The following is a 22,263-nucleotide window of genomic DNA, read 5'->3' as shown; positions in this document are numbered from 1 at the left end:
CCGGTTGGAACATCTTCTGGATATATGCCCAGGAGAAGTATTGTGGGATCCTCCGGTAGTACCATGTCCAATTTTCTGAGGAACCGCCAGACTGATTTCCAGAGTGGTTGTACAAGCCTGCAATCCCACCAACAATGGAGGAGTGTTCCTCTTTCTCCACATCCTCGCCAGCATCTGCTGTCACCTGAATTTTTGATCTTAGCCATTCTGACTGGTGTGAGGTGGAATCTCAGGGTTGTTTTGATTTGCATTTCCCTGATGATTAAGGATGTTGAACATTTTTTCAGGTGCTTCTCTGCCATTCGGTATTCCTCAGGTGAGAATTCTTTGTTCAGTTCTGAGCCCCATTTTTTCATGGGGTTATTTGATTTTCTGGAGTCCACCTTCTTGAGTTCTTTATATATATTGGATATTAGTCCCCTATCTGATTTAGGATAGGTAAAGATCCTTTCCCAATCTGTTGGTGGTCTTTTTGTCTTATTGACGGTGTCTTTTGCCTTGCAGAAGCTTTGCAGTTTCATGAGGTCCCATTTGTCAATTCTCGATCTTACAGAGCAAGCCATTGCTGTTCTATTCAGGAATTTTCCCCCTGTGCCCATATCTTCAAGGCTTTTCCCCACTTTCTCTTCTATAAGTTTCAGTGTCTCTGTTTTTATGTGAAGCTCCTCAATACCTGTATGCTGTTTGTGATGCTTACGTCTGTTCTTGTTCACTCATCTAGATTTTCCATTTCTAGAATTCTCTCAGTTCGAGCAGAAATCCCTGCACATATGGGCTATCTCCAACCACTGCCTGTTCTACCTCTCCTTTCCAGCCAAGAAATAAATATTTGAGTGACCTGGTAGGGGGTGGGGGGAAGAATTGTCTCAGTTCATGTTTCTATTTTGGTTCTACACTGATATTATTTCTATTTTCTTGTCTTAAACACTTTTATTTGTATCAATAAACTGTTGTTTTTTCTTGGCTTTCTTTAAGGGATTTGTTTTTTCAAGTATTTCTATCATCCTCATAAAGTTCGTTTTAAAGTATTTTTCTTTTACTTCTGCTGTGTTGGAATACTCAGGGCTTTCTGTAGTAGGAACCAGGGTCTGATGGTGACATATGGCTCTGGCTGCAGTTGATTGTTTTATTATGTTGGCTTTTAGGCATCTGAGTTGGGCATAATTATAGATTTAGGTACTGATTTTTGGGCTTGTCTTTGTTGGATGGTGTTTTATCCTCTGTTTTTTGGTTTCTCTCTGGTCTTCTCACCTATGCGACTGGCAGTTGAGTACGGTTCTTGACTTAAGTGGGAAACAGGAGTTCTGGAGGCCTGTATGGTTTCTGATCCAGCAGGGAGTCTCTGCATGAGTTGTAGTCTGAACTTTTTGTAGCTGGTGTGGTTTGTGTTTCAGCAGTGAGCTTCCACCCTAGTTGAGGGCTGGCATGGAGTGAGGAGGAAGGAAGGGGCACTGGGTATAGGGTGAGAAGCCTACATGGTCTTCTGGCAGGTGTGGTCTGTAGTTAGTCAGGGAGGTGTTTGTCTGAGGGATCCAAGAGAGTAAAGGAGATCTGCAAGCAGGCAGCCTATGTCATTTAATTTCTATAGACTTAGAAATCTATTGTTGGGTAATATTGGTCAAGATCATAATTTTCATGACTGAGTTTCTTTAGGTCTTTTGATTAAAACTTGACTATATTTTTGTGCTTTTGTTCTTGTATTTTTTCTCTTGATCTCTTCATTCATTCACAAATATTGTACACATTCTTCATTGTTGTGAGTCTGTAGTAAATATAGATGTCATTTTGTCAATATGTGTATTATTTCTTTATAACCCTATTGAGCATTCTGTTTTCTACTATACATGGAGCTTTGAAATCAGCTTTCCTGTTATGAATTGTTGGGAATTGTCTTTGGATTGTATTAAATTTATGCTATAAACTGACCATCCTTAACATCTTAATAATGATGCTATTCATAAAATATTCCCAAGGATCATTTATAAACTTCTTTATATATTTAGGTTTATTGTTGTTGTTAAACTGTGAAAGAATTTTAGTCTGTTGGATAAAAAGGACTAAATATTTGGGAAAATTACACACCATGTATTCTTCTTGGGGGTGACATGAATTCAGATCTCAACACCTGAATTAAGAGGCTCATAATCACCCGCTACTCCCAGATCCAGGGATTCTGACATCCTTTTCTCTGATGTGTCTCCAATTTAAACATGGAAGACATTCTTTCACATGTGTAAACATACATATAAAAATGTGGATAAACTTGTTTTCATAGTTTTATGACTTATAAAGCAATTAGAGCAAATCAAGTTTCATTAGATGTACAATGCCAAGATATACTATGTCTATTTGATCCTTTCCTTTATCATGAGACAAATAGATACTTTTAATAGTCAAAACTATTTTCTACAATGTTCAAACATCAGATGGTTTCCAGAAAATCACTCCAATTTTGGTGGAACAGCCCTTCTCACCTAATCCATTTTCTAATATTACCATAGTAAATTAAGGCATTGGAGTGCAGCCGGGCGTGGTGGCGCACGCCTTTAATCCCAGCACTCGGGAGGCAGAGGCAGGCGGATTTCTGAGTTTGAGGCCAGCCTGGTCTACAAAGTGAGTTCCAGGATAGCCAGGGCTACACAGAGAAACCCTGTCTCGAAAAACCAAAAAAAAAAAAAAAAAAAAAAAAAAAAGAGGCATTGGAGTACACAGCATAAGTACTGACCAGTGATTTCTTTGATTTTGATGTTGTAATTCTTGGTTAAGGAGCTGTATTTGTTGATATGTCTTTGTGTCTCCTTTTATCAGTGTTGTCATGTATGGTGTGTAATAGTATCAATTATGCATGCATTCATATTGTTTCTTCACTGGAAAATGATGTGCCACCACCTATTGTATTCTGAACATTGACTCTATTAAATTATGAGTTCCTTGAGATTGTTCCCTGGAGAAACAGTTTTAGTTTTTTATCTTAATGCATCATTCTTCTTATTTCTTGACATTTATTTTTTCCAGTTGTTGCTATTGTTTGGATTTATTCTACTTAAGTGATTGATATGGTTAATATATTGTTTTGGTTTTAAAACTGTTTTTTATATTATTGTCTCTGTGTCCTAGTTATTCAGCTGTGAATATGACAGAGCCTAGTGTCATCAGTTGAGAGCATGCTCTGATGAGAATGGCTGGTTGCTATGTCTTTGAGAAATTTTGTTAATTAATGATTGATGTGGGAAGGTTTTTTCACTGAGGGTGGTAATACCCTAAGCAAGTGTGCCTGGGCTGCATCAGAGTGCTGGCTGAGCATGAGACAGTAACCAAGCAAGTGAGACAGCCAGGAGACAATATTTACCCAATAGGTTTTGCCCTCAGTTTCTAGCTTGAGTTTCTATGCTAAGCACCTACAGTGATCGATTGTGATCTGCCAGTATCAGCCAAACAAACACATTTATTTCCTAGGCTGTTTTGGGGTAGAGGATTTAATCACAGCATTCTAGAAGCACATTAGAAGAAGAAAAAAAAAAACAATATCCCAAAAGTTATTTTGTTGCCTCAAAGAACCTGGGGATATTGTCTTTTGGATGAATGTAGAAGATAGCAGTGCATTAGATGTCAAAAGTCATCAAAAGTTGGACACAAAACTTAATCAGCTGTTCTTATAGGACCTGGATGAGGGGGCTATTGAGAGTCATGCAGCAGGTTGATGTTATAGAATCTCAATGGGAAATAGACTCCATGAAAAATTAAACTAAAGGTCTTTTCTGTGATGTTTTGGTTCAAATCCATTCTTATCTGCCAATGCTCTGCAAAATCGAGTGGAAAAATAGGTTGATTTCTTAGAAGAAACATTGATTCTGTTGAATAGTTATTATTGATGACTCATGCAGGTCTTCAGCAAGAAAGAACAAGTAGAACAGAAGGGAACAAAAAGTCTGATTTGTAGAAAAAAAACACCACTAGGTAGTTTCAGATGGCTGTCAAGTACTAAAACAAAGGCAGACACATTCAAAGAAGATAGCACTGCTCTTTATAAGAAAGGACCCTTCCTCTGCATTGCACTGGAAGCTTAGGAATGTGCCCTACTGGTAAGTCACCATTGAGCTAAGCCTTGAATTTATGGAAGGAGCAAGCAAAGTGATTCCTAGTCCCAGAAAGCAACTTCATACAGAACCTGCTCCAACTGTGGTCCAAGTGTGGCAGTGTTATTCCCAACCTAGAAACCAAACTTGACAAGATCACATTTTATCCTGGTTCTGGAAATAAGAAAGTTGCAAAATTTAAAGGTCATATGTGGGGTATTGGACTATGCACAGACAGGCTGGTCTCCAGTCTGGTCTCCAGTCGAGCTGAGAAGCTGAACCTCGGGACCTGGTGGTCATAATTTACATACATGGGATGGAAGGAGTTCTCTCATGTCTCCTGGAACTCTGGCTCCTGTCTAAGTTACTCCCCCCCCCCCAGCCCCCACAAGAGAAGCATGGCTACCTGTCATGTAGGCAATGTCCCAAGCTTCTGACCTTCAGGCTAAACTCCTCCCCAGTTACCTAGCAACAGAAAAGACAGCAGCTCACTTTAAAAGGGGCTGTTTGGCCCCTCCTTGCTCTCTCATTCCTTTGTTCTCTTACCTCTCACTTCTCTTACTCCTCTCTTCTCTCCATCTTTCCCTTTCGCCTCACCTCGCCTCTCCTCTTCTCCCCTCCCCTCCCTTTCCCTCCCCTCTCCTCCCCTCCTCTCACCTTCTTACTCTTAATCTCTTTCTCTCTAGCCTTTCCTCTCTCTCTCTCTTTCTACCTTCTCTTTTTCTCCCTGCCTTTCTACAATAAAGCTCTAAAACCATAGACAGTCTCTGCTCATCAAGATCTGCTGCACTCACACTCGCCTGTGTGGGAACCTCTCTTCCCTCTTCCCTCTCTCCTATAACCCCGGGGCTACAAGGTGTGGCCCCAGGGCCCCCAGGTTGGGCTGCCCCTTGTCGACCCCCCGTCGAGTGGGTCAGAGGCTTGGATGCCCACCCGGGGCTGAGTGGAAAGTGTCTGGCAGCCTTCCCGAGTCCACCTGTCCAGAGCATAGGTGGAACTCTGGCTGGACGTGGGTCTTCCCTCCCCCCTCTTCTCCTAGGCCCCTTTTTAGTTCCCACAGTCATAGATTTCTCCTCTGTTGTTTCAGTCCAGCCCTGTCGCACTCACCTGTTTGGCAGAGTCAGAGCCTCAGTGAGAACAATGTAAGAGCTCATTGCATGAAGCTTTGAATATGAAATGTGATTTCCATCTTGAGATTGCAAGATGTTGAAATACCTAATCTGTAAGATTTCTGCCATGCAGAGCTGCCGTGTATAGGGAGTGCAAGTAGTATGAAGAGTTAGAGATAGACAGATACAGAGAGAGATAGAGACAGAGTCTGAGATGAGAAGTTGAAGAGAGACAGACAGAGATGAGAAGTTGCTGAGAGAGAAAGAGATAGACACAGGCAGACAGACATACTGACAGTCAGAAACGAGAAGTTGCAAGGATAGAGTCACTTAAACCATTTGAAACGGAATCCCCCATGAGTCTGAGACAAGCTACAAGATTTGGTATTTGTCCTGCAGGGTTTCATTCTTGTTTTGGTCCAATCTTACACCACTGTGTGCTCTTCTGTTTTCAAATGGGAAAGTGTATTCTGTGTCATTACATGTTGCAAAGATATAATTTGTTTTCTGATTATACAAGATCCCACAGTCAAGAGATTGCTTTGAGTGACAGAAGAGACTTTGGGTATTTGAATAGTGTTGGGGCTGTTATAGATTGTAAAGATCATTTAATTTAAACACATTTCTTCTTGGGATGTCTATAAACCTTAGTGAAAAGTAGTAAATTGAATGAAAAACATCCCAGATAGAATTATGTATTTGAATACTTGTCTAGTTGTCTTTTATTGGTGGCTTTCTTTGGGGTTGTTATGGAATTGTTAGTAGGAAGAACATTTCTGGAGGAAGTTTCTCTTTGGGGATGGGATTTGAGTCTCTATTGCCTCATTCCATTTCCAGTTCAAGGATTCTACTTTGTTGTAGTTGAAACTGATCAGCTAGCTTCCTTCTTATGTTGCTGTGTCTTCACCACCATTAGAGACTCTATTGGTAAATAAGATACAGTAGAAACATTGTTGCTAAGCTATTTTGCTAACCAGATATTTTAAATATTTTGTTATTTTTGGTTTTGTTTTAGAAGACAAGGCTTCTTTGTGTAGCCCCGGCTGTTCTGAAACTAGCTTTTAAGACCAGGCTGTTACTTCTACTGCCTCCCAAGTCCTGATTCTACCTCCCGAGTATTAGCATTAGAGTTGAGGACCAGCACACCTGACTTTTTTTTTTTTGTATTACTGGGTAGTGGGCCTAGAATATAGGTTTTTATAGGATTCAAGCATATGGGGTTGTGCTGACCTTCACCTATATCTTGACTTTTGAACTTTAGCAGAAGTTATCATTCTGTCTCCCAGGATGACATGTGTTTATGACATTAATAATATCTGAGAATCCTAAGAAAGTACATTATTCTTACCTGTTGTATGCTTTGATTTTTTTAAATGAATGTGTGCCTTTTGCCTGTATGCATGGATGTTCACCATATGTTGTATGTCTGGTGTTTACAGTAGTCAGAAGATGGCCTCAGAATCTCTGATCTTGAAGTTATTGAGAGTTGCGAGCCCCCATGTAAGTACTGATAATTGAACCCATCTTCTCAATAAGCCCAGCAAGAGCTCTTAATTCCTGAGCCCTTGCTCTTGCCCTTTGTTTTTGATGATTTACATATACATTGTTTACATTTTCATCTGTCCATGTCTAGTGATTTAAACATACATTCTCTTTTACTAAGATCCTAATCTTACAGTTTAAACTGTGACACTTCCGGTTTCTGAGAGATGAATACAGAACTGGAGTGGATGCATAATTCTTCATAAGAACTTCAGTGAGGGCCTTCCTGTTTCCATTTGCACCCAGAAGTGTTTCTGTGCCATAGGGCTTCATATCCAAATAGGGCCAGGAGAGAGCTAGCCTCCCAGGAGTATGGACAAGCCTATGAGCACAGGTAAAACTACCACTGCTGCTCAGAGGGACCCTACCAGAATCCTCAGGACACAGGAACTGAGGAACAGCCTGAGACAGGAGCCTTCTGGTTTCCAACTGTGCGCTGGAGCTGACCCTGTGCTACAGTGCTACATATACAAATACCACAAGAAAAGAGTTGGTCTCCCAGGAGAGCCAACACACTGGAGAGCACAGGTAAGGAATTTTGTTCAAATTCCTGGCCCAAGAGGGACTCTCCCAGAGCCATCAGGACACAGGAACCAAGGAACAGCTAGGGACAGAATCCTTCTAGTTTCTGTCTGCACCCCAGAGCTGACCTTGTACCACCACAGCTCCTCATACCCAAATTCTTCCAGAGAGAATTGATCTCCCAGAAATACTGACAGAGAAGCTTGCAAAAGGGAGAAGCCACAGTCAGAGACAGCAAGACCAGCTAACACCAGAGATAACCAGATGGCAAAAGGCAAGGACAAGAACATAGCAAAAGAAACCAAGGCTCCTTGGCATTATCAGAACCCAGTTCTCCCATCACAGTGAGCTCTGGATACCCCAAAACACCTGAATATCAAGACGCTGATTTAAGATCACATCTCATGTCGATGATAGAGGACTGTGAAAACAACATAAATAACTCCCTTAAAGAAATAGGAGAGAATACAGGTGAACAGGTAGAAGACCTTAAAGAGAGAACACAAAAATACCTTAAAGAATTACAGGAAAACACAACCAAACAGGTGAAAGAATTGAACTAAACCATTCAGGATCTAATAAAGAAAATAGAAACAGTAAAGAAATCACAAAGGGAGACAACCCTGGAAATAGAAAATCTAGTAAAGAGATCAGGAGTTATAGATGCAAGCATCACCAACAGAATACAAGAGATAGAATAGAGAATCTCAGGTGCAGAAGATACCATAGAAATCATTGACATAACCATCAAAGAAAATGCAAATGCAAAAAACTCCTAACTCAAAACATCCAGGAAATCCAGGACACAATGAGAAGTCCAAACCTAAGGATAATAGGTTCCAAACCTAAGGATAATAGGTATAGAAGAGAGCAAAGATTCCCAACTTAAAATCAACTTCCAACCAAAAGTCATCAAAAAAGGAAGGACACTTCATACTCATCAAAGGAAAAATCTACCAAGAAGAACTCCTAATTCTGAACATCAATGCTCCAAATGCAATGGCACCCACATTCATAAAAGAAACTTTACTAAATCTCAAAGCACACATGACACCTTACACAATAATTGTTGGAGACTTCAATGCCCACACTCATTAATGGACAGATCATGGAAACACAAACTAAACACAGACACAATGAAACTAACATTAGTTATGGGCCAAATGGATTTAACAGATACCTATAGAACATTGATCCTAAATCAAAAGAACATAACTTCTCAGGACCTCATGGTACCTTCTCCATAATTCACCATATAATTGATCACAAATCAGACCTCAAAAGATATAAGAAGATTGAAATAATCCCGTGCCAACTAACATCACTACGGATTAAGTCTGGTCTTCAATAGCAACAAAAACAACAGAAAGCCCACATATACATGGAACCTGAAGAATGCCCTACTCAGTGCTCATTTGGTCAAAGAAGAAATAAAGAAAGAAATTATGACTTTTTAGAATTTAATGAAAATGAAGGTAAAACATAACCAAACTTATGGGATACAATGAAAGCATGGCTAAGAGGAAATCTCATACCTCTGAGTGCCTCCAAAAAGAGAGAGCATACACTAGCAGCTTGATAGCACACCTGAAAGCTCTAGAACAAAAAGAAGCAAATTCACCCAAGAGGAGTAGATGGCAGGAAATAATCAAACTCGGGGCTGAAATCAACCAAATGGAAACAAAAAGAACTATACAAAGAATCAACCAAACCAGGAGCTGTTTCTTTAAGAAAATCAACAAGATAAATAATCTAACCAGAGGGCACAGAGACAGTATCCAAATTAACAAAATCAGAAACGAAAAGGGAGATAACAACAGAAACTGAGGAAATTTAAAAAAAACTACCAGATTAGAACCTATACTCAACACAACTGGAAAATCTTGATAAAATGGATAATAGTCTAGATAGATACCAAATACCAAGGTTAAATACTGATCAGATAAACCATCTAAATGGTCCCATATCCTCTAAAGAAATAGAAGCAATCATTAAAAGTCTCCCAACAACAATAACACCCAGGATGAGATGGGTTTAGTGCAGAATCTATCAGACCTACAAAGAAGACCTAATACCAATATTGTTCAAACTATTCCACAAAATAGAAACAGAAGGAACACTACCCAATTTGTTCTTTGAAGCCACAGTTATGCTTATACCTAAAGCACACAAAGACCCAACAATGAAAGAAAACTTCAGACCAATTTCCTTTATGAATGTTGCAAAAATACTCAACAAAATTCTCAAAAAACGAATCCAGGAACATATCAAAATGATCATTCACCATGATCAAATAGTCTCCATCCCAGGGATGCAGGGATGGTTCAACATATGGAAATCCATCAATGTAATCCACTACATAAACAAACTCAAAGAAAAAAAACCACATAATCATTTCATTAGATGCTGAGAAAGCATTTGACAAAATTCAACACCCCTTCATGTTAAAAGTCTTGGAAAGGTCAGGAACTGAATGCCCATACCTAAACATAGTAAAAGCAACATACAGCGAACCAGTAGCCAACATCAAACTAAATGGAGAGAAACTTGAAGCAATCCCACTAAAATCAGGGACTAGACAAGGCTGCCCCCCCCCTCTCCCTATCTATCAATATAGTACTTGAAATTCTAGCTAGACCAATTAGACAAAAAATGGAGGTCAAAGGGATACAAATTGGAAAGGAAGAAGTCAAAATATTACTGTTTGCAAATGATATGATAGTATACTTACATGACCCCAAAAATTCCACCAGAGAACTCCTACAGCTGATAAAAAAACTTCAGCAAAGTTGCTGGATATAATACTAACGCAAACAAATAAGTTGCCTTCCTCTTCTTAAAGAATAAACAGGCTGAGAAAGAAATCAGGCAAATGACCCACTTCACAATAACCACAGACAATATAAAGTATCTTCATGTGACTTTAACCAAACAAGTGAAAGATCTCTATGAAAAGAACTTCAAGTCTCTGAAGAAAGAAATTGAAGATCTCAGAAGATCAAAAGATCTCCCATGCTCATGGATTGGCAGAATTAATATAGTAAGAATGGCCATCTTGCTGAAAGCAATGTATAGATTCAATGCAATCCCCATCAAAATTCCAACTCAATTCTTCATAGAGTTAGAAAGAGCAATTCTCAAATTCATTTGGAATAACCAAAAAACCCAGGATAGTTTTTATTGTTGAAAACTATTCTCAACAATAAAAGAACTTCTGGGGGAATAACCATCCCTGAACTCAAGCTGTACTACAGACAATAGTGATAAAAACTGCATGGTATTGGTACAGTGACAGGCAGGTTGATCAATGGAGTAGAATTAAAGACCCAGAAATGAACCCACACACCTATGGTCACTTGATCTTTGACAAAGGAGCTACAACCATCCAGTGGAAAAAAGACAGCATTTTCAAAAAATGATCCTAGATCAACTGGCGGTCAACTCGTAGAAAAATGCAAACTGATCTATTCTTATCTCTTTGTATAAAGCTCAAGTCCAAGTGGATTAAGAACCTCCACATAAAACCATATACACTGAATCTAACAGAAGAGAAAGTGGGGAAATGTCTTGAACACATGGGCACAGCGGAAATTTTCCAGAACAACACCAATGGCTTATGCTCTAAGGTCAAGAATTGACAAATGGGACCTCATAAAATTGCAAAGCTTTTGTAAGGCAAAGGACATTGTCAGTAGGACAAAATGGCAACCAACATACTGGGAAAAGATCTTTACCAATGCTACATCCAATAGAGGGCTAATATCCAAAATATACAAAGAACTCAAGAAGTTAGACTCCAATAACCCTATTAAAAAGTGGGGAACAGAGCTGACCAGAGGATTCTCAACTGCGGAAAATCAAATGGCTGAGAAGCACCTAAAGAAATGTTCAACATCTTTAGTCATTATGGAAATGCAATTCAAAACAACCCTGAGATTCCACCTCACACCAGTTAGAATGACTAAGATTTAAAACTCAGGTGACAGCAGATCCTGTCAAGGATGTGGAGAAATAGGAATACTCCTCCATTGCTGGTGGGATTGCAATCTTGTACAACTGCTCTGGAAATCAGTCTGGCGGTTCCTTAGAAAATTTGACATAGAACTATCTGAGATTACAGCTATAACATTCCTAACACCCAAAAGATGCTCCAACATGTAATAAGGACACATGCTCCACTATGTTCATAGCAGCCTTATTTATAATAGCCACAACCTGGAAAGAGCCCATATGTCCTTCAACAGAGGAATGGATTCAGAAAATGTGGTACACTTACACAATGGAATACGACTCAGCTATTAAAAACAAGAACTTCATGAAATTTGCAGGCAAATGGATGGAACTTGAAAATATCATCCTGAGTGAGGTAACTCAGTCACAAAAGAACAAACATGGTTTGTACTCACTGATAAGTGGATATTAGCCCAAATGTTGGGAATACCCAAGATTCAATTCACAGATCATATGAAGCCTAAGAAGAAGGAAGACCAAAATGTGGATGCTTCAGTGCTTCTTGGAAGGGTGAACAAAATACTCACAGGCGGAAATATGGAGACAAGTGTGGAACAGAGACTGAAGGAAAGGCCATCCAGAGACTGCCCCACCTGATGATCCATCCCATATACAGCCACCAAACCCAGACATTATTGTGGACGCCAGCAAGTGCTTGCTGATGGAAAGCCTTATATGTCTGTCTCCCGAGAGGCTCTGCCACAGCCTGCCAAATTCAGAGGCAGATGCTTGCAGCCAATTGTTGGAGGTCCCTGATGGAGGAGTTGGAGAAGGGACTGAAGGTTCTGAGGGGGTTTGCAACCCCATGGAGGGAGCAACAGCGTCAACCATCCAGACCTCCCGGAGCTCCTGGGGACTGGACCACCAACCAAAGAATACACATGGAGTGACCCATGGTGCTGGCCACATATGTGGCTTAGGATGGCCTTGTTGGACATCAGTGGGAGTGAGAGGCCCTTGGATCTGAGGGTGTTTGATACCCCAGGATGGGAGGATGGGAGTGGGTAGGTGGATGGGGGAACACCCTCATAGAGACAGGGGGAGGGAGGATATGATGGGGTTTTCCAAAGGGGAGACCTGGAAAGGGGAAAATATTCGAGATGTAAATAAAGAAAACATCCAATAAAAAAAAAAAAAAAAGAATCCCCTCCCCCCGCCAAAAAAAAAAAAAATCCCTGAGCCATCTAAGAAAACCAAGAGAAAACTTGTTGCAATTCTTTCTACCTCAAAAACAAAAACAAAAACAAAAAACAAACAAACAAACAAAAAATACACCAAAAACCTTGTGCAATACCTTGGGAGTTTTATCTATCATTTTTGTTTATTTGATTGATTAGCTGTTTGGGCTTTTTGGAGTGTGTGTGACAGCGTCTTAATATGTGCCTGATGCTGTCCTATAACTCATTATGTAGCACAGGCCGGCCTCTAACTCATGACATTCACTTGCTTGTGACTCCTGAGTGCTATGCTTAAGGGCATGAGTCCATACACCCAGCTTTCCTACCTTGTTTTATAGTTAGTAACTGTTCATACAATTTCTCTGATGTGTACTCAGTACTGTTGATCTGTTTGTTTCTGTCTGTCTGTCTGCTAACAGGCATTTCTATCCACAGGGCCCAGAAATGACAAGGTGAACCTTCTTTTCTGTTTCCTTCTAAAGTGATTTGGCTATTATATTTGAACCTTACTGTCATGGAAATCACCAGCGTTATATGAATCTATCGTCACAGAAGTACATTTACATTTACAATGTTGCCAGTATTATGCTTTCTGTTGTTCACAAGTGTGGCATATTTTAGGATGCAGTGACCTACGATGATGTGCATGTAAACTTCACCCGGGACGAGTGGGCTTTGCTGGATCCTTCCCAGAAGAGTCTGTACAGAGATGTGATGCTGGAGACCTGCAGCAACCTCACTGCTATAGGTAAGGCTGTGAATATTATTTTACTTTTTTTTTTTTTTTTTTTTTTTTTTTTTTGGTTTTTGAGACAGGGTTTCTCTGTGTAGCCCTGGCTGTCCTGGCACTCACTTTGTAGACCAGGCTGGCCTCGAACTCAGAAATCCGCCTGCCTCTGCCTCCCGAGTGCTGGGATTAAAGGCGTGCGCCACCACGCCCGGCTACTTTTTAAAATATAGGGAAAAGAGCCGGGCGTGGTGGCGCACGCCTTTAATCCCAGCACTTGGGAGGCAGAGGTAGGCGGATTTCTGAGTTCGAGGCCAGCCTGGTCTACAAAGTGAGTTCCAGGACAGCCAGGGCTATACAGAGAAATCCTGTCTCAAAAAAAAAAAAAAAAAACCAAAACAAACAAACAAACAAACACAACAACAACAAAATATATATGGAAAAGAGCTTCTCAGTTATTGATGCTCTCCTGTAATTTGATTTTGAAAGAGAAAGAATGTAGTAAAGAAATCAGTCATAGTTATAAGGCTCACCGAGGATAGTAAATTTTATAAATTGCAATAATAAATTATACATTTTCTGTTAATATATTTTAGGTTACAAATGGAAAGACAATGATATTGAAGAACATTTTTGTCAAAATTCTAGAGTACATAGAAGGTAAGTTTCATGTGTAAGCTGCTACAGATATGTCTCTGAAGAGATTTAAATATGTCCTAGAAACTTGAAGGAAAAGCAACAGGGTAAATAAGCAGAACTTTAAGTGCATTGATAATTAGGAAATTCTCGAAACACCATGTACCTCGGTGTCAGCAATGTTTACATGGCATTCCGCTAAGAAAAAAGACAAGGAAGCCAGGCCTTAGGCGCTATCACCATTTCAGTCATAGCCCTGTGAGAGCTAGGCTGTAGAGCTGCCAAGCTGTTTAGTTTGATACCATTCAGATATCTCAAAAGATATACACTTAGATTGGATGATACATATATGTCTAAACCCTTCTAATAAGCAAATAGACCATAGCTCGTGTTACTCATATACTCATAGTGACCTATCAACATTTAGTGAGAGGGGCCGTTTATGAGAGTCAAGAAGTTTGTTGTGGAGAATCCTTAATCCTTATATTATATCTCTATGATGAGCAAAAACATAAAACTGTATGAATTCACTGTGGAAACCTTTCATTTTTTAAATCTTGCTTTAATAGGTATATCGTATGTTACATTAGATAAAAGCCATGTGAGCATAAGGGATATGGAAAGAAGAAAATGTACCTCTCTCGGTCCCAGAGCAATGAGAAACCATGTAGTGGTCCCTATTTTGAGTAGACTTTGTGAATGTGATATAAGTAGACAATTAATTTGTGTTTCAAATTTTATTGGCAATACATTAACAAGCTCAAATGCAGAAAAACCCTGGGAGGAAATTCTTCTGTTTGTCTTCGCTTATTTTGCAAAGATAGTATGACTCACATAGGAAAATGTTATGAATGCAACCACTGTGGTAAATCTCTGAGTTCTTCCAGTTGTCTTCAAAGATGTGGAAAAACTCACGTGAAAAAAGGATGTTATAAATGTGAACCATGTACTAAAGACTCTATGCATCACAGGTATCATTAAACATACATAAAAACCTATAGTGAATAGGAACCCTGTGAATGTAAACAATTTGGTAAAACCTTAAGATCTGATTCCTTTTTACAGTAAATTAGACTAAACTATAACAGATAAAAAGATTCACCGTAATCAATGTGTTAAAATGTTATACATGCCATTTATCTTTGCAGGCATGAAAGAGGTCCTGGAGAGAAACCCTATGAATGTAATCAATGTAGTAAAGCCTTTATATGTCACAGTAGTCTTTCAAATCATGGAAAGCATCATACTGGAGAGAAACCATACAAATGTATTGAATGTGGTAAAGCCTTTTCACAACAGAGTAACCTCCAGGTACATAAAAGAACACATACTGGAGAGAAACCCTATGAATGTAATGAGTGTGGTAAAGCCTTTTCACAACAGAGTCTTCTCCAGAAACATAAAAGAACACATACTGGAGAGAAGCCCTACAAATGTAATCAATGTAATAAAGTCTTTTCACAACAAAGTCATCTCCAAATCCATAGAAGAACACATACTGGAGAGAAGCCCTACGAATGTAATCAATGTGATAAAGTCTTTTCACAACAGATTCATCTCCAAAGACATAAAAGAACACATACTGGAGAGAAGCCCTACAAATGTAATCAATGTGGTAAAGCCTTTGCTCATCACAGTTATCTTGAAAAACATCAAAGAACACATACTGGAGAGAAACCTTATCAATGCAACCAATGTGGTAAAGCCTTTGCACATCACAGTTATCTCCAAAAACATAAAAGAACACACACTGGAGAGAAACCTTATCTATGCAATCAATGTGGTAAAGCCTTTGCACGTCACAGTCATCTTCAAAGGCATGAAAGAGTTCATACTGGAGAGAAACCTTATGAATGTAATCAATGTGGTAAGACCTTTGCACATCACAGTTATCTCCGAAACCATAAAAGAACACATACTGGAGAGAACCCCTACAAATGTAAGGAATGCGGTAAAGCCTTTGCATGTCACAGTCATCTTCAAAGGCATGAAAGAGTTCATACTGGAGAGAAACCCTATGAGTAGTCAATGTGGTAAAGCCTTTGCATGTCACAGCAGCCTTCAAAATCATGAAAAAAATCATATTGAAGAGAAACTCTATGAATTATGTAAGCAATATGGTAACGCCTTTGCACATCACAGTTATCTCTGAAAACATAAAACACAAAAGAATATATTCTACAGAATATAATCAGGATGTTAAAGACATGTCACAGTTGTCTTTGAGGACATGAAAGAACTCATGCTGAAAGGAATCTATAACTATAAAGTGTTTGGTGAGATCTGTAGCCAACACACTTACATTCAGTACAGAATATTATTTATTAGGGAGAAAATAATCTGAGATGTGTCCACAATATTTTCAAGGCGTTTGCCTGTCTTTACTTTGTATCTACAAACTCTTATGGACACAAGCCCTATGAATGTAAACTAAAAGATATCCAATTTAGGTTTCACACTTCTTTTTGATTACATGAAATAGCTCATCCAGATGTAAAACTTTATGGATGTGTTTTAGTAAATTTTCTGAGCTATGATAAAGCACATTGTCTAAGGCAGTTTATAAAAAAACATTAATTTAGCTTATGGTTCCAGACGGATATGGGATCACCATCAAAGAGCCAGGGCAACAAGCGCCAGACATGGCAGCTAAAGTATGAAGTTAAAAGTTCACCTCTTCAACTTTAAGCATGAAGCAGACAGGAGGAGCTGGAAGGCATGTGAGGATTTAAACTCTCAAAGCCCATCCCCCAGTGACATGTTTCCTCCAGAAGGGTGGCATTTACTAGATCTTCCCAAATGACACCCCCAACTGTGGAGTGTTGATTCTCTGACTTTAAGCCTACATGATTGCTTTTTATTAGGGTAACCAATCCACAGGGAAGAAAATCCCTGTAGGTAAGCCTTTAGATGCCTAAACCTTTGGGTTGCAGAAATGAGTGGTCACACGGGAAAAGTCATGAGTGAAAATTATGTTTCTTTAACACTTTGTCTTAATTTTAACTATGGGATGTCACTGTGTCTTTGTGTGGGTATGTGCGTGTGCGTGTGCATGCCACTTACCAAGAAAGTTAGACTCTATCTTTCTGTGGCAGGTATTACAGGAAGTTGTCAAAGAAAAAAAAAAGACCTTGGTCATCGGAATGAACTCGTTTAACTGCTTGGTCATGCCCCAGCCCTGTCAATCTTTTCTGGATTGTATATACCATCATGATGTCAGAAAATAGGAAATAACTTATAAAAGAGACAAATCCTATTCGTGAAAATAATTGTCTTCGGTTTCATGAAAGAGACTTCTTTCTTCTGTTTCATAGACTTGAAGGAATTATTTACCACATTTAATCAAATGCCATGGTGGAGCTCACCAACTGTGATTTATATTGTGAATCTTTTGAATTGGATATTGAAAGTATGCTGTATGTGTGGCAGATCCATTTGCTGAAGTTTATTTGGTGGTTCCTATATTCCTTCTGTGGCTTCCGATCATCTATAATTGCAGTTTCACTTGGTGATGGGTATTTTTCTGCTGAAATGTATAGAATGGGGTGCCCACCCTCTGAGTGGTCCATTGTTTACTTAAATGTCAGGCAGTGTGTGATCATGGTCTCCAAGTCAGGGTGTCTATGAAAGGGAGGTAATTTGTTGTTACTGGTTTTGGTTTTCATATTTACACAAATTTCCCTGAGATTGTGTGTTTTTTTTTTAAATCCAACTTTGCTTGGGTGTCAGCAGTAAGTCAGATCTACATTGGAACTCATGGTTCTCATGTGACAGCCTCCTGAGCACAAGCCCAAGGATGGTTGTTATACCCTCAATGTGTTCTGTTTTGTCAACATGCCTGTATATTTGTATGTATGTATGTATTATGTATTTATTTAATTCGTGTTAGGTCCCAGTCATAGTCTCCCTCCTTCCTTTTTCCCAGCCCCACCTTACAAATCTCTCCCTCCATTGACCTTCTCCCCTTCTTTTCAGAGAAGAGGAGACCCCCTTGGGTATCATCCCATCCTAGGGCATCTAGTCCTAGCAGGTTTAGGCACAAACTCTCCTACAGTGGCCCAATCAAGCAATCCAAGTAGGGTAAAAGAGGATCCAGTAGCAAGGAACAGAGACTGAGAGCCCCCTTCCTCTTTTTAGGGGGACCACACCAACACCAAGGTATACATTTGCTACAAATGTGTAGGAGATCTAGTTCCAGCTCCTGCATGTTTCCTGGTTAGTAGCACAGGCTCTGTCAGCCTCCATGGTTCCAGGTTAGATGACTCTGTGGGTCTTTTTTGACGCCTCCAACTTACTTACTTCTATCCTTCACTCTACTGTAAGACTCAGGGATCTACCTAATGTTTGGCTGTGGGTCTGCATCTGCCTCCATCTGCTTCTGGATGAAGCCTCTCCAGAGATATTTATGCTAGGTTCCTGTTTGCAAGCATAGCAGAGTATCATTAATAGTGTCAGGGGTTAGCTCTCTCACATGGGATGGGTCTCAAGTTGGGGCAATTGTTGGTTGGCTGTTCACCCAGTCTCTGCTCCATCTCTATCCCTGGACATCTTGCAGGCCAGACACATTTTCAGTTGGAGGTTTTGTAGGGGGATTGATGTTCCCCATCCTTCCTCTGGAAATCCTGCCTGACTATAGGAGGTGGTCATTTCAGTCTCTATATTCCCCAACGGGGGGGGGGGGTCATCCCCGTAGACTCCCCTTAACCTCTCTTATCCCAAGCCTCCAGCTCCTTACCAGAGATGCCCTGCCATGATCGCCATTCTCACTCCCAGTCTCTTACCCCACTTCTTACCACTCCTAACCACCTTCCCTGTTCCCGTCCTCCTCTTCTCTCCTACCCAGTTCCCCCTCTCCATCTAACTCAGATGACTAGTTTCCCTTCGGAGGTAGATTCATATGTCCACCCTTGGGTCCTTATTTTACCCAATTTCATTGGGGTTGTGGATTGTAGCATACTTATCCTGCACTTCATGTCTAATGTCCAGTTAAAAGTTAGTACATACCATATGTGCCTTTCTGGATCTGGGTTACCTCACTCGGGATGAATTTCTCAAGTTCTATCCATTTGCCTGGAAAATTCAAGAATCTTTGGTTTTAAAAGCTGAATAGTATTCCATTGTGTAGAGGTACCACACTTTCTTTATCCATTCTTCAGTTGAGGGACATCTAGGTTGTTTCTCATTTCTGGCTCTTATGAATAAAGCTGCTGTGAATAGAGTTGAGCAATTGTCCCTGTGATATAGTGGGTTATCTTTTGGATATATGCTCAGAAGTGGTAGGTATATATGGGTCTTGGAGTAGAGCTAGTCTCAGTTTTCTGAGAAACTGCCAAATTGATTTGCTGTACAAAGTTTGGTTATGCATGTTTATCCTCCCACCAGCAGTGGCCCCACATCTTCCCCAGAATGTGCTGCTACTTGAGTTTTTGATCTTGGCCATTCTGATGGGTGTAAGAAGGGAATCTCAGGGTTGTTTTGATTTGCATTTCCCTGATGACTAAGGTCCTCTAAGTGCTTGTCAGCCATTCTGGATTCCCCTGTTGAGAATTCTGTACTTAGCTTTGTACCCCATTTTTAAAAAATTGGTTATTTGGTTCAGTGGTGTCTAACTTTTCAGTTTTTTATAATTATGGATACAAGCCCTCTTTCAGATGTAAGGGTGGTGAACAACCTTTCCAGATCTGTAGACTGCTGTTTTGTCCTATTGACTGTGTCTTTTGCCTTACAGAAGCTTTTCAGTTTTATGAGGTCTCACTTACCAATTGTTGATCTAGGATCCTGAGTTCTGGTAGTTGTCTCCTGTATCAATGAGTTGAAGGCTATTTCCCACTTTTGGTTATATTAGATTTAGTGTATTTGGTTTCACATTGAGGTCTTCCATCCACTTGGACTTGAGTTTTGTGCAGGGTGATACATATTGATCTATTTTCATTCTTCTACATGCTGATATCCAGTTAGACCAGCACGATTTGTTAAAGGTGTTTTCTTTTTTCCATGGTATGGTTTACCTTCTTTGTCAAAAAAAAAAAAAAAAAAAAAAAAATCGGGCTGGTGAGATGGCTCAGTGGGTAAGAGCACCCGACTGCTCTTCCGAAGGTCCAGAGTTCTAATCCCAGAAACCACATGGTGGCTCACAACCATCCGTAATGAGATCTGGCGCCCTCTTCTGGAGTCTGAAGACAGCTACAGTGTACTTACATATAATAAAATAAATAAATCTTAAAAAAAAAAAAATCAAATGTCCATAGGTATGTAGGTTTATTTCAGGATCTTTGATTCAATTCCATTGATCAACCTGTCTGTTCCTGTACCAGTACCATACAGTTTTTATTACTATTGCTTTGTAGTAGAGCTTGAGGTCAGGAATGGTGATACCCGCAGATGTTCTTTTATTTTTCAGGATTATTTCAGCTATCCTGGGTATTTTGTTCTTCTGTATGAAGATAAGAATTGATGTTTTAAGGTCTGTAAATAATTCTATTGGAATTTTGATGGAAATTGAATTGAATCTATAGATTGCTTTTGGGAAGATGGCTATTTTCACTATGATAATCCTACTGATCTATGAGCCTAAGAGATCTACCATCTTTTGATATTTTCCAGTATTTCTTTCTTCAACAACTTCAAGTTCTTTTTATATAGATCTTTCACTTGCTTGATTAGAGTTACACTAAGATATTTTCAGTTTTTGTGGCTAATTTAAAGGATATCACTTATATGTACTATCATATCACATGCAAATAGTGATATTGTGACTTCCTCCCTTCCAGTTAGTATTTCTTTTTTGGACCCCCTTTTGTTTTCTAATTGTTCTGGCTAGGACTTCAAGTACTATATTGATTAGGGAGGGAGGGAGTGGGCAGCCTTGTCTAGTCCCTGATTTTAGTTGGATTGCTTCAAGTTTCTCTCCATTTATTTTGAAGTTGGCTACTGGTTTGCTGTATATGGCTTTTATTATGTTTAGGTATGGGCCCTGAAGGCCCTGAATTCCTGATCTTTCCAAGACTTTTATTGTGAAGGGGTGTTGGATTTTGTCAAATGCTTTCTCAGCATCTAATGAAATAATCATGTTTTTTTTTCCTTTGAGTTTGTTTATATAGTGGATTACATTGATGGATTTCCATATATTGAACCTTCCCTGCATCCCCAGAATGAAGCCTACTTGATCATGATGGATGATCGTTTTGATGTGTTTTTGGAATCAATTTGCGAGAATTTTATTGAGTATTTTTGCATCGATATTCATAAGAGAAATTGATGTGAAGTTCTCTTTCTTTGTTGGGCCTTTGTGTGGTTTAGGTATCAGAATAATTGTGGCTTCATAGAATGAATTGGGTAGAGTACCTTCTGTTTCTATTTTGTGGAATAGTTTGAGGAGTATTGGAATTAGGTCTTCTTTAAAAGTCTGATAGAACTCTGCACTAAATCCATCATGTACTGAATTTTTTTTGGGTTGGGAGACTATTAATGACGGTTTCTATTTATCTATGGGACATGGGACTGTTTAGGCTGTTAATCTGATCCTGTTTTAACTTTGGTAAGCGGTATCTGTATAGAAAAATTTCTATTTCATCCAGGTTTTCCAATTGTGTTGAGTATAGGCTTTTGTAGTAGGATCTGATGATTTTTTAGATTTCTTCAGATTCTGTTGTTATGTCTCTCTTTCTATTTCTGATTTTGTTAATTAGTACAGTGTCCTTGTGCCCTCTAGTTAGTTTGGCTAAGGGTTTATCTATCCTGTTGATTTTCTCAAAGAACCAGCTCCTGGTTTGGTTAATTCTTTGTATTGTTCTTTTTTTTTTTTTTTTTTTTTTTTCTATTTGGTTGATTTCATCCCTGAATTTGATTATTTCCTGCCATCTACTCCTCTTGGGTAAATTTGCTTCCTTTTGTTCTAGAGCTTTTAGGTGTGCTGTCAAGCTGCTCATGTATGCTCTCTCCAGATTCTTTTTGGAGGCACTCAGAGCTATGAGTTTTCCTCTTAGGACTGCTTTCATTGTGTCCCATAAGTTTGGATATGTTGTGGCTTCATTTTCATAAAACTCTAAAAAATCTTTAATATCTTTATTTCTTCCATTACCAAGTTATTGAGTAGAGTGTTGTTAAGTTTCCGTGTGTATGTGTGCTTTCTATTATTTATGTTGTTATTGAAGATCAGCCTTAGTCCATGGTGATCTGATAGGATGCAAGGTATTATTTCAATATTTTTATATCTGTTAAGGCCTGTTTTGTGAACAATTCTATGGCCAGTTTTGGAGAAGGTACCATGAGGTGCTGAGAAACTGGTATATCCTTTTGTTTTAGGATAAAATGTTCTATAGATATCAGTTAAATCCATTTGTTTCATAACTTATGTTAGTTTCACTGTGTCTCTGTTTAGTTTCTGTTTCCCAGATCTGTCCATTGATGAGAGTGGTATGTTCAAGTTTCCCACTATTACTGTTTGTGGTGCAATGTGTGTT

The 22,263-nt window shown here is 39.3% G+C and overlaps 1 protein-coding gene and 1 long non-coding RNA gene across 2 annotated transcripts in view; one reads left to right on the top strand and one right to left on the bottom strand.

The window, feature by feature from the left end:
- Window positions 1-16,035, top strand: part of LOC147002409 (uncharacterized) — a 79,976-nt gene extending 63,941 nt beyond the window's left edge. The window contains 5 exon segments of the mRNA XM_085843914.1: window positions 6,625-6,685; window positions 13,060-13,186; window positions 13,762-13,825; window positions 14,950-15,822; window positions 15,824-16,035. Of these exon segments, the coding sequence (XP_085700040.1) occupies window positions 6,625-6,685; window positions 13,060-13,186; window positions 13,762-13,825; window positions 14,950-15,822; window positions 15,824-15,953 (1,255 nt within the window). The 3' untranslated portion in view covers window positions 15,954-16,035.
- LOC147002408 (uncharacterized) overlaps window positions 1-22,263 on the bottom strand; it is a 48,391-nt gene that overhangs the window by 9,835 nt on the left and 16,293 nt on the right. The gene's annotated exons all lie outside the window — the stretch shown is intronic.

This window comes from Mus caroli, unplaced genomic scaffold, assembly GCF_978045245.1.
Source record: "Mus caroli unplaced genomic scaffold, Mus_caroli_1 scaffold_10, whole genome shotgun sequence".
Lineage (NCBI taxonomy): Eukaryota > Metazoa > Chordata > Mammalia > Rodentia > Muridae > Mus > Mus caroli.
The sequence above is the reverse complement of the archived record's forward strand: the minus strand, read 5'-3'. Positions and strand labels throughout refer to the sequence as shown.